The 13295-nt window shown below is 39.9% G+C and overlaps 1 protein-coding gene across 5 annotated transcripts; it reads right to left on the bottom strand.

Annotated features, from left to right (window-relative positions):
- Positions 1-2932: 2932 nt before the first annotated feature.
- Positions 2933-11356, bottom strand: ccdc13 (coiled-coil domain containing 13). Of its 5 annotated transcripts, none has more exons than XM_044042767.1 (14): positions 11154-11356; positions 10466-10677; positions 10196-10344; positions 9961-10103; positions 9297-9383; positions 9079-9195; positions 8863-8967; positions 8555-8725; positions 8305-8481; positions 7655-7876; positions 7205-7302; positions 6874-6936; positions 6653-6784; positions 2933-6117 (listed from the first exon to the last, which is right to left on the bottom strand). In XM_044042767.1, the coding sequence occupies exons 2-14, from the start codon at positions 10651-10653 to the stop codon at positions 6009-6011; spliced, it is 1761 nt and encodes a 586-aa protein (XP_043898702.1). In that variant the 5' UTR covers positions 10654-10677; positions 11154-11356; the 3' UTR covers positions 2933-6008. The 5 variants fall into 5 exon arrangements, with proteins under 5 accessions (XP_043898702.1, XP_043898717.1, XP_043898709.1 ...); XM_044042782.1 differs by having other exon boundaries at positions 7655-7873; XM_044042774.1 differs by having other exon boundaries at positions 9079-9192.
- Between the last annotated feature and the right edge of the window lie 1939 nt (positions 11357-13295).

Raw genomic sequence — 13295 nt, 5'->3', positions numbered from 1 at the left:
TGCAGCTTTAAGTGTGGTCTGGTATTAACATTTATATACACCGTCTTCTTATATAGCGTTCAGCACCAGTAGCCAAATCTCACCTTTATCTGTCTTTCATACGAATGTAACATAACACTGATTTTAATGACAGCCAGATCTGAGTATGGTATGAAACTATATTATTTTACAGTGTATTAAGATACGCAGGACTGGCTGTGGTGGAGACATTCCTCTTACTCGTGTCAGAAGTTCTTTTGCGTTGTATGAAAATTGAAAATACTGTCCGTACTATGTTATTACCACAACATTACCTCCCTGTGACAAAAGTATTACCATGTTTTTGCTGTGCCATTTGTGTAAAGTGTTGATTTTTGACCACATTCACTATTCACACATCGCTCTTATATCTCAGTTAAAAGAAAGTTATATCTTCAGTAAGAAATGCTGCCATTCAGAGTGAATCCATTTACTCCACCTTTTCTTGGTCTGCAATTATGATCAGTCTGTCAGAAAACGCAGGGAAATATTCTTCTATCGCCAGGAAAATCGAGGCACGGTGAATGTGTATTGATCACTACATACACTTAGAGAACACACTTGAATCACTGTACGCTGATGATAATTAACAGCAAATGTATTCTAGATACCCACAGTGCCATCCTGACGATTTCTGGTGATCATTACAACCCTTATCGTCAACTTTATTGTCATGAATAGCTTGCAGTGATTGGCTTTTGTCAGAGTTGTAGAATGCAATCACCAAACTCATCACATAGAAAGCCTGCTGTCTAAAGTATTTGCTATTTAGTTGCTCTGTTTACAGAGAAGTACTTCCAGTTTGTTTTGTGATTGTTCAAAAACTGTAATAGATATAAAAAACTTTGACTTTCACGTGTATGTGGGAATTCTTCGCAGTTTTTTTTTTGCAAAGAGGAATAATATTAAGAAGAAGAAACGTGGAAGAATAACAATAGGTGTTTGCTTTGCAATACAAAGCAGGCACTGTAATAAGATGTTATTACCATAATATTACCTCACTATTGTTTAATTATTACTAAGTGTTCCGTGCCAGTTTTATTTACCTCTTTATTTAATTGTTTATTTTACAAAAAACACCATCACTAGAGACATCCTGGCATCATGCAGGTGTTTTATATCCTACACACATAATATGGAAACCTAGTAAAATGCAAATACTACTACACAAACCGAAAAGAAAAGCACAGTTTAAGTTCTTCAGCCTGAGGGCTGTGTGTGTGTGTGTGTGTGTGTGTGTGTGTGTGTGGTATGCCATGATACTCTGTAAGTGAAATGACTTGTCTGACTGTAATCCAGAGAGTCAAAATGTTTCCTCCAGTGGGAAACCTTTGAACGTTTGACATTTTCCTCCTATGTCCATTTGGTGTGTCGGATTCTGTGTGATAGAAGAAACACACACGGAGGAATTGACGCCTTGTTATTGAGGTAGAGGACGAGCAAGGTGAAATATTTGTCAAATGTGGTCAATTTGTTCTTTACCGAAATAATTTTCTTTAACGAGTGATCAGGTACTATAGAAAAGGAGACAACATGCAGCAACCAGGCATTTCAAATAGAGTGAATGTGAACCTGTATCTTATAAAGAGTTGTCTGGAAATGTCTGAGCATCATGCTTATTGTTAGTCCTGAAAGTATTTGAATGAATCTACCATCTTTTACATAAGTGTGTATGTACCAGTGCCGACACAAGGAGGACCAATTAAAGATTAATATAGATGTCACTGTTCACCATGGAAGACTTCATATAGTTATATTCCTGAAGCGCACGCGCGCACACACACACACACACACACACAAACACAATTTCTCTGAGAGAGAGGCAGCCTCCTGGGGCGTTGTGGTGCCTCGGCTGACATCCCATCCTCGTTTTTGTCTTTCCAATTATTTTTGTCTAACGGATAAAGGTACAACTACAAACAGCAGCCGCTTGTGATCACCGGTGCTTATGCACACATCTCCAAAAGGTGGCACAAATGTGCTTAGCACTGTTGTCTCAAAGCAAGGAGGTTCACCTTAACCGTGTCTGTGAGGAAACAGTCGACACCATTGTGTCAGCATGCAATACAAGAATGTTGTTGTTCTCTTTTGTTTGTTGTGGGACCTTTCTCCACATGTCTGCTGCTTGGACACCCACACTCAGCATCACAGGCCAGGACTCTATGTGTGTCAGCCAGCTGGAACACTGAGGACATCTCCTCCACTGATGATGGGAACACATGACACGGCCAGTGACTCAAACTTCCAGACCTATTACATGGTTGTGTTATTTTGGCTTTAGAGTTGCGCAGAAAAATGCAACAATGTCAGCAATTAGAGCGCTAGAAACTAAAATAAAACAAAACGTCTAGTTTTAAACTCTTATTGCCGGGGCATCACATATGACCTGGATTATTTTCCAGAGGAAACAGATTATCTATTTCCATGTATACAGACAACTTCGATTTGTGTGGAAGAAATTGTTTAATAACCATTGTGCAAATGAGACAGCGATGAGGGCAGAGTGGAGGTTGTGGGTCGTCAGTGCATTCAGTGCACAGATGGTTTGTCAAAAAGAGAACAGATTTTCTAAGAAGGGGTGTCACCATTTCAGAGTCACTTTATTTCAGTGTCAGTTTTCTCTCTCTGCACTTTCCCAACACAGCTGCTGTACTCTGCAGTAATGCCTCCACCAATATAGAAACATGGAGTAATCCATGTTTCTATAGTTGCCTGTTTTAATTAAATTTACAGTAAAGTGTAAGGAATATAACTATTGTATTATTATTGTAATAGTGTAAGTATTGTACCATTTCTGTAATTACCAAATGTTTAATTTACTTTAAAGGCGGAGATCACATAGCTTATAGTATACTGATGACATGACAAGGGCAATTAAAAAGTACGATATAACAGTTACCGAACAGACTATCGATTAAGCTTACTGCAAGTTTAGTTCATTTATTGCACCATTGCAGAAATACAACTAATATGAGTTAATATACAGTGTGTGATCAACCACACCACCAAATAGTGATGTTGGATGTGCCAAAAATAAACAGAAACAGCCAAAGTTTGAAAATGAGCAAAGTGGAAGGGAATTGGGCTAACCAGAGGGCTGCCGGTTCAAATCCCAGGACAGGTCAAGGTCTTGGGTGGCCCTGAGCAAGGAACAAAAACCACCCATTGCTCCCCAGGCACATTATGCTGCCCACTGGTGTGTAAGAAGGATGGGTTAAATGCAGAGGTCAAATTCACTATGTGTGTGTGTGTGTGTGTGTGTGTGTGTGTGCGCGTGCAAATAAAACAAACTGCATTTCACAACTTTTTGAGTTTAAAGAGTGGGTTCGTAACAAGAGGTCAAGAGATCAAAGTCATCTGTTAAACTGTCGTAAACAGTGTCAGCAACAATTCTACTCGTCTTGAAGACTTCCACAAACATTTCACTTGTCGAAAAGAAATAGTGTTAAATCATAGTTTCAGCGCTGCCTCGAGGGTGAGATAAATGCTCATCATTTAATTTCTACTTACTGTAAATGAGCACATTAGGACTCTGCTGTTTATTTTCTTTCCATTACATGTAAATGAGAGGCACTGGTACATGAATGGACTCATAGAGGCACAAACCGTTTTCTGGCCTGACTTAAGTTCACAGATCCCTCATATACTGATGGCTAACTTTAACCTCTGCGTTCACAGCTCCACTATTTACTTTAGTTTCTGGATGCAGTCAATGGTCTGCAGGAAGCATTGGTCCAGAACGAGGGAATACCTCTGAGGAGAAGGATGGAGAAAGGAGTCATTCAAACCTGGAATGACAAATAGGTGAGGCTGTTTACGTATGCTGTGTTTACATAAGTTTGTGTTTGGTTTGGTGGGTTATTGGGCATTTTGGAATAAATCTACTCCTTTCTGCGTAATACAGCTGCATAAAACAATATTAAAATTGTTGGGTGAAGTCTAATTTATTTGAAAGTGATGACACTTTCAAACGACTGAAGTCAGCAGTTGTTGTTTTAAACAATTTCCTTTTACTGGAATTATAGTGAAAAGAATATTGAACAGCGGAAAGCATTATTTAAAACCTGAGCTCTGTATAGTTGTGTTCCTATCCGGTATCACATAGTGGAAATGAAACACTACGCATGCTTACAAACACTGACTTCCCTATTAGTGTGTGCGACAGCAAATATAAAGAACATAACAAAAATAAATGTGTTAAGTTCAAGGTTTTCCCTGGAGTTGAATGCAGTTTGGGACCATGGACAAGTTTGGCTCCATCAACACCTTTTCTGGTGCACACTGCACTATTTCATATATAACTTGTATTTGTGCAGGACACGGAGTCACATGGTATCTCATCTGTTCCTCCTTACGCTACTACATTAAAGGGAACCACACCTTCTATCCAGGAGGCATTCAAAACGAGCTTATTTTTGTTAATCCGAGCATAAAGGCTTTCTTCATCATGTCAAAACGCTGATATTTTTGTCTTGTGGCACTTTTTCACTCAGTCCAATGGGGACCTGCCAATCTCCCACAGGGTCCTGGAAGAAATAGTGCGGTATTTGAAGCTGCACACTAACTCAGCCATGGTTTTAAATTAAGCGTGATGTGTGTGTGTGTGTGTGGGGGGGGGGAGGGGGCGGGTGGTCTCTGCTGAAATCCTCTTGGCTACATCGGAAGAAAGTAACTCGGATGTAAGTATGAATGTAGGGGCCACTCCCACCAGGCTGTGCATATCCACACAACCACTGAGTTAAGAATTTAACATCACATAGTGTACATACAGTATGTGTGACATGGCCCAGGGACTGCACGGAGCACTCTGCATTCATTTTCAGCCACTACTCCAACACAGCTGGTCAGCGAGTCAGAAATTATTAACACTAATATTTTTAAAGGAATATTGATGCTTTTGGGAACTTAACTGAGGTGTTTACTATTTGGATTGGCCTGTCACACATTAACGTACAACCATCTGAAGCCAAAACAACTAAAAACCCTAGGAAGGTTAACAGCCATGAAGGCAAACAATGTATTCAAAACATCTGGACAGGATTTGGCTTCCTTTTCACTGATTCAGATGGATGTCTCATTAGTTTACAAGACACTTTAAATACATAAATTATTGCTTTTTATACCTGCAATGCACTCAAGGTTGCCAGCAGTGCAAAAAAAAAAAAACATACAATGATTTAATAAAATGTGACAGTGACATTAATAAAACTGTAAACTGACAAAATATGAAACCATGGGGAAACATCCTATCAGCACCAGACATTTCTGTAATCGTTGAGACCACCTGTCTGATGCCATTAAGGTTAAGTTGAAAACTGCTACTCAGGATTCTTAAATGGTTTAAGTGAGGTCACCTGAATGCACAAAGGGAGCATCACGGACCGTCATTGACAACTCAAATATAGAAGAAGAGGCTCTGTGTGACGCTTGTGCGGCATAACAGAAGAGTCTGTTTCCCATAAGGCTGCTGTTTGACACATGTGACGGGAGAAGGTGGGGCTCAGCTCGACGTGAGGTTGAGCAGGGATCAGCCAGTTTCTCTGGTTAGTGTCTTGTCTCCGCCGTCACGGAGCCTGCAGGAATACATGCTTGACTTGTCTCATCACGTCACTTCAGAGCTACAGGTCCTCGTGGAGTGTGCTCTTCGGTGATGCCCTTGGCACTTTCATGGCCTCTGTCGTGCAACGTGAACATATTTGTGCCGCCCAAACATGAGGATTGGGATGACCGTATACCAGGCAGAAGCGTATGCGGCGCAAATGCCAATCAAATTGATGCGCAGTCAATTTTAGTTTGTCTGTGGGTGATTGCTTTACGCAGTCGTGCCATCCATTTGCAGGGGCGACACCGCTCCTGAGGGACAGAGGTGACAGCCAAGAGAGCAACCGGTGAGCGTTAATAAACAAAACAAGCAAAAAACCAACAAAAATCAGCTCGACACTGTCACACGCTGCTGTAAGTGAGCCCTGCTGTTTGCACGGCCTTCACTTCTAATCTAATTTAGTCCTCTCCAGCTGCTGCTCCAAGATTACTGTCTTGCGGCGCTCCTCCTGATACTTGTGCTCTGCGTCCAAACACCTCTGGTTTACCTCTTTATCACTGGAAAATTCAAACACACGAGTTAAAATGAGAGTGATGCATTCATCGCTTGATGGCGAATGAAGCTTTGATATTCGACAAATTGATACAACGACTCAACTGTCTGTTCACCTTATTTAATTATCATTTTCAGAACACTGTGTTAAAGATATTCTATTTCTAATCAACTAACTGTATATTCTGAGGAATCTGAAATAAACAAAGACATTTAATGAAGAGAGTGTTTCATTGCTGTAACATTGCACAATTTCCTTAAGGCTGTGGGGTGTTGTTGTTTTGAGGGTTTTTTTTACCAACGAAAAGAAAATATAAATAATAACAGCTAACTGCTTTAAAAGGTGCATGAACATGAAAGTGCCAACACTGAGAAAGAGCTTACATATTATTACACTAATATTACTATATGACTTTACATCAGTAAAGACTCATACGACTCACCAGGCACTGCATTTCAACACCGTGCGTACACCTGACAGTACGAAAAACCTGAATAGTGTTAAATTAGAGAACAAAGACGTGTTGAAAAAGAAAATACCTTATTTGTAGGACATTCACCAGCTCAAGAAGTCTGTCCTTCTCCACACAAAGGACTTTGTATTCATAACTCTGAGTCATGAGTGCACTCACATCAGCTGAACATTGTGGACATTTTGAAGGACCTGAACCCCTACAAACAAATGGACACAACATGAACTGATTCATTTTGCTTTCAATGTATTTCATAGTGGTAAAAAAAAAAGAAAAAAGACCACGTACTTTAATTCAATGCTGTTTTTCACAGTAGGCAGCACCAGTTTATGACCGTATTTATTAAGTGAACTGTGGAAAAAGAACAGACACTTGTATTAACAGACAGCAGAGGCGTAGACTGACAACATTGTCAGGCACCAAACAAAATCAATGAACCATGAGGAATTAATAACAACTGGTGCTGGACAAGATGTCTCACAACCCTGTCCTATCATGAACAGTTAGTAGAAGAAATCACAAGATATAAATGCCTGATCAATTATAGTCTGTGGCATATTATGGGAAATCAAACCACCGATACACCCCAGTTATCATTCACCATGATCAGCCAACATACCCTGAAGATGTTATTCGCTTGTTAATGTCTCCCTCTTCAGGGGAAAAACCTGAACTGCGATTTGACCTGATGCTGGACTGTCCTCCGTTGCCCTCTTCCTGTAAACACACAGTCAATGTCTGGCCAGAATTTTAAGACATTATTTTGGAATTGATAATAAGGCTGGCCAAAGAGTCAAATACCACATTAGAACATTAGCCTTCTTATTTTTCATGACACTGGCCCCGAATCAGATTTGGAATTGAAAACTTTCACACACACAAAGCCCTGCATAATTAGGCACTTAAGTACATTCACAAGCAAAAAATATATACAGAATATGTATGCCTGTTGTTGCCTTTTCAGTTTTACCAGTAATTTTTTTAAGTGTTTTAATTTGTATTTATTTTAGTCGATGTTTGCATGTTGTCTCTTTTTAAAGGTTCATTCTTCTCTCTCTCTCTCTCTCACTTTTTCTTTTACCGTGGTGGAGAGTTGCTGGATTTCCTCTATTAGTTCTTTAATCTTTGTCTCTTTCTCAGCAACCGTCTGCTTAAGCTTGTGGACGAGAGCGTTGTGCTCGGCAGGCTCGCTGCTCAGCTGTTGTCTCTGACTCGGCTGGATCGCTTTGCCTTGATCCTTCTGCTGTTGGCTGAGCTGTCTCAGCACCTCCTGCATCTGGGTCTGCTGCTTCTGTCAGACGGGGTGGGGGGGATGTGAGATAACAAGCAGACGGTGTAACACTTTGGTAAAGTTTGGGATCACTACAGCAGATCCCACTGTCTACATTCTGGGGCCCTGATAAGTGTAATATAAATGGCTGCCATTTGGTATGTGAAATAGAATTAAATGTGATATTTAAAAAAAATTACTCAAGTGTCCTGTGCCTTTCATTGAGCATATTCACATACATTATGTTAAACATTCGACCATACTTAATTCTTATTCCATCTCAAACCTTTTTCTGCACTTTAAACCCAATGTTGCATTGCAATATAATGTATTTCAGTTCTTGTAACATGCTCTTTGAGTCTGACAGCACTGCTAAATTAAATTAGGCTACAATTTGTCCGAACATTACGTGCATAAACAGTAGATTATTTTTTTTCCATATGGCTTACCAGCAGAGCATCCACAAGCTCATCGTCATGTTTTCCCTTCTCCAGCAGGGTGGAAATCTGGAACTTAAGAGTTTTCAGTTCAGCAGACAGAGATTTGTTCCTGGCTTTGACGGCTTCCAGCTTTTTCTTCACCTCTTCGTAGTCTTTCTGCAGGGCTGCGTAGTCCACTGAGATCCTCTGTACAGTTTGGGAGGGAAACAGCAAGGGCTTCATTCATTCACTTAAGTTCATCCACAATATGCATACGCACCTCAAACGCCTCCTTCTTCTCCTTCTCCATGGTGCGGATGTAGCTGAGGTTCCTGTCTTGAGGAGGGGTTCTCTGAAGAACGCTCGTGCCCAGACACTCCTCCTCTACACTCAGGACACTTGGCTGTCTCCTCTGTGTTGACTGGTTCAGCTGCTGCTCAAGGTCTCGCACCTGTTGCATGATAATTAATCTCATTTTGATATTTGACATTTCTTTCGCTTCTTATGTTGTATGGTTGATTTGTTTGTTTTTTTTATCAATTTACAGACATAATGAGTCGAGGTATAATTGAAATGATTGAACTTCACCCTCGTCTGAAGAGCCAGTATCTGTTGAGAGCGACCTCTAAAGTTTCCTGGGCAGCTTTGTAAATGCTGAAGGTTGACCTCCTCTCCAACCTCGCTTATCAAAACCTGCAACAGCCCAAGCAGTTTGTGCATTTCAAGCCATGTCACTGATTCTTCACTATATGAACACTTGATGTTCTTCTTGAGCTTGACTTAAGCAGGAAAACAAGATACTACCTTCTGAGCTACTTTGAGCTCCTGTTTGACAGCTTGAACCTGGTTGCGATACTCAGCCACCTTCAGTTGTGTAGCAGCTAATTTTTCCTGAAGGGATTTCACTGCTGGGTTTTCCTGCTTTAGAGATGAAAAAGAAGAAGCCCGATTTACATTGAGTTGCCACTATTACAACCCTGAAGCCATGGACCTGCACCTACTGTATGTCAGCAATGTATTACCTCACAATCATCGAGTATCTTCTTTTCATTGTGTGACTTGGTGTCCATCTGTTGTCCAGTCGTACACTGGGCCAAGGCAGACTGCAGCTATAGGAACGTGTAACATTTCAATAATATCTTTAATTATTCAATCTTTGACACAACAATTGACATGATAAACATTATTGGCTACTTTAATAGGTGCACGTATACAACTGCTTGTTAACGCAAATGTCCAAGTGACAACTCGCATGGTAGCAACACACTGTATTCAGTATTTAGGCATGTGCACGTGGTCAAGGTGCAGAAGTGCAAACTGAGCATATAATGGGAGGGAAAGTTGATTTAAGGGACTATGAGCGTAGCATGGTTATTAGTATTTCAGAAACTGCTGATGTGCGGGAGATACACACAAAATTATCACTTAAGTTTATAGAGCATTGTCCAACAAAATAGAAAATATCCAGTGAGTAGCATTTACAACTGTGATGTACAGAAGAACAGCTCTAAATGCTCAATGGTGCCACGCCTGCCACCCTGTCTGTGTATCTAATTCATTCTATCTTACCTTTTGTCTGTTTGAATTTGTCCTTTTTATTTTATCTTAACTTAACTTTTCTTGTCTTTAACATAATGCTTTCTGTGGGCTGTATTATGAAATGAGCCTTGTGTATCCTTGCGTTACCTCTTTTTCAAGCTCTTTGATCCTGTTGCTTCTCTGCTTTGACTTAGTCCTCTCTCGCTCAACTTCAGCCGTTAGCTCTCTGTTCTTCTTGGACAGCTCGACAATCTTGGTGGCTGCCACGTCCCCGGCCAAGCTTGATACCCCTAAGTGGAGGAGTGGAAAATGAGGAAGCGATAACCTTGTCTAATATCATTGTGGTGCACGTTAAGTTTAAGTTATGGAAGTCTATGTATACCTGTGAAAGCCAGTCTTTCTTCCTCCCTTGTTTTCTTTAGGTGATTAATTTCAAAATCCTTTTCACCCAGAAGTTTGAAGAGCCGGCCATGTTCATCTTTCAGCTCTCTCAGCTGATCTAGCAAATTCTGATTCTCATTCTGTAAGTGTCTATAGGACAGCAATAAATATAAGTTAATAATAAGAATAGTTTAATTTCTCAGACAAAATTATTCAGGTAGATATTAAAGAATGGCAGGTAAACATTTGATTCAGCCTTTGTAAAACTCACCTGTCATTTGAAGGCAGGTCATGTGCCTGGATGCCTTGTTTCAATAGATCCAAATTATCTGGTGTAACACTGGCATCAGGGTGATCTGGTTCTTTCTTCTTTTTTCTCTCCAGTTTTCTTTCCTCCTGCTGCTTTTGTAGAGTTTGAAACTGAAGCCGCAGGTCATTTAGCTCATCCTGGTGATCCATGATCTGTTATTTAGACCTGTGGGGCTACAAGAAAAAGTGAATTTCATGACGACAACTTTTGAATACTTGTGTGTCGTGTGTTACATAATAATAAATAAATAATAATAATAAATCATAATAATTGATACATATTATATAAATAAGAATTAACACAATTATTTTTTTCTTTTAGCGGAATGAAATACTATTATGCTTCATTTTCATTTTTTTTCTTCTCGGATTCTTACTATTAAGTTTGAATACTTTACGTTTCAAATATGTGTCATTTAAATGTCTGTGTTGATTTAAAGTAAGATGCCAAAGTGGCCTGTTTTTAGCAAGTCGTGATCCCAACAGAGAACAGGTCGAAACTGACTCGAGTCCTCTTAGCAAAACAGCAGCATTTGCTAGGTAACGCACAAGCACTTACAAGTTTGGCGTTTACGATTATGTAAATCATTACATGGGATTTGACACGTTAAAGTTCCGTGTCAAGCTTGTCAAGACTACGAATGTCTCACCTGTCATTTATCCACGCACATCCCTTGTACAAAGAAACAAATGCTTTTGCGCTGCCTCATTTTGTACAGCAGTTGAAGAAAGTGTTGCAGCTTCCCCCATTGAGTGCGACGCTTTTGTATCCATGACAACGCCCCTCCAAAGACTTGGAACAAGATCTCGCGGGAGCAAGCATACAGTCGTCAATGTTGTTGGGGTTTTCTGTTGTTGTTGTTGTTTTAACCCCGCCTCCACCAATGATGGACGAAGACCCGTCCCTATATTGACTCTGCTTGTCCTCAAACGAAATGATTGGCTCCGCTCTCCGTTACGTAATCAGAGGCAGGGAAGGGGCGGGTCTACGAAATAAATGTCCACCATTTCACTGCCGGCACGTAGTAATATTATTCTGGGATGTCTTTTCCAGTGGCAGCAGGTGAACGCACTGGACAGTGTGATACAGGAGTGCTGATTAAAATGTTTAAGTAGCCTTAATATCTGTCATTTCTGTCTGTAGGAGTGTCTCACACAGAACAATAACAACGTTTGAGTGAGGATTCATGTTTGGTTCACCTGTGCCTTTATGCAGACCTTTGTACTCTGAAGTTCAAATGACAATTTTTGTTTTACTGATTTTTAATGTCGTAACTATTCACAATAAATAGTGTCTGAAAAAAATCTGCCTGGGCTCCACACACTACTTTTCCTTTGCATCTAATGTAACACAGTTTGTCATCAACGAGAAGGTACAGCATTCATTGATAGCAGATGTTTCATATTATACCGGATATTTTGATCTTGTCATAACACTTAATCCACTTGCTTTCCACACAGTAATTTGTGGCTCTTTGTATTGTGACATAGTGCTAATGTTTGTCAGTGTTTTCGGGAAATTCTCCGTCAACAGGAAAATCCATCAATTCCTTGTTCCATCCATCAATCAGCAGTAAAGACAGTCATGGTAAAGGTAATAAATAATAAGCATGCTTTTTCACATCTACTGTATGAATGAAAAAGAATAGAATTCATACGGTATAGACACGGTACATTTTGAAATGAAACCTCTGCAGCACCATAGTCATTGCTTAGTGCAGGTTCAGAGGTCAGGGTTGCAACCATAACAGCTTTCAGGGTGCCAATTTGGTAAAAAAAACAAATGAGGAGTTAACAGCTACATGATTAGCTGTTATTTTTAGTTCACTGCAATGACTTCTGAAGCCTTAACCTTAACTAGTTAATGCCTTACCCCCAACCTTAATGTAACCACAATACACATCTTAATCCTACCTTAAACCAGAGCCTCAGGAATTAGGTTCTATCTCGTTGAGACTGGGTTTTGGTCTGCATAATCCTTAAAAAATTTCCAGAGAAGGTCCTAACGAAGCAACAAAAACAAGTATACACACACTCACACACAAAGAGAGAGAGAATATCTTGACTACGGTCAAGTTTATTTGAAATGTATATATTTCACTAAAAAGGCCTTTCTCAGGGGTTAAGAATGGAAGTAAATTAAGCCTTGTAATTTAACAATAATAACTCCTACACCAAATTTTGTTTTTCCCATTGTTATTAAGGGGATGTAACTTCATGTTGTTATGAGGAAAACAGACAGGTTACTAGAACAGTGCCTTCGTTTTACATTTACATACATTTAAGCAGACACTTTTATCCAAAGTGACTGACAAAAGAGGAATAAGCTACATAGAGGTAGTCTTGGAAAGAGCTCCACTAGATAGGAACAGTGGACTGATAGAGGATAAGTGCTTGGACAGAAGATCTGGGTTTTAGTAAGGCCTATACGCTTTTTAAACAGCGTATAGGAAGAATGTAGGATTCCCTGATAATTACAGAAATTATTTATTTATTTATTTATGTGTACCATTTTCAGACAACAATAAGACACTGTAATTTACAACAACAAGGTTGTACACATCAGTACTTACTGGGTGTCACATAGCCTCATCCTTTCGATAGTAACGGGCATCACTAGAAATACAGAGTCACAATGACACAGCGTTTTGCAATACGCAGGAAAGTGTAAAGGCTGTGGTAATTTAATCATTTGAGTCACCTGCTCTGTTTATTGTGATAATCAACTCAGATGTCACTTCTAGATGTCGCCCAGGTTTAGAACCAGGTTGTCCCCTTTGTTCCTGGTTCAT

This window comes from Solea senegalensis, linkage group LG1 (assembly GCF_019176455.1).
Source record: "Solea senegalensis isolate Sse05_10M linkage group LG1, IFAPA_SoseM_1, whole genome shotgun sequence".
NCBI lineage: Eukaryota > Metazoa > Chordata > Actinopteri > Pleuronectiformes > Soleidae > Solea > Solea senegalensis.
The sequence above is the reverse complement of the archived record's forward strand: the minus strand, read 5'-3'. Positions and strand labels throughout refer to the sequence as shown.

Coding starts and splice junctions, on each gene's coding strand:
- ccdc13 (XM_044042767.1), bottom strand. CDS start 10,653: ATGGATCACCAGGATGAGCTAAATGACCTGCGGCTTCAGTTTCAAACT. Junction 7,877..8,304: donor AGCTTGTGGATGCTCTGCTG/GTAAGCCATATG, acceptor CCCGTCTGACAG/AAGCAGCAGACCCAGATGCA. Junction 6,937..7,204: donor AAGCGAATAACATCTTCAGG/GTATGTTGGCTG, acceptor CTTTTTCCACAG/TTCACTTAATAAATACGGTC.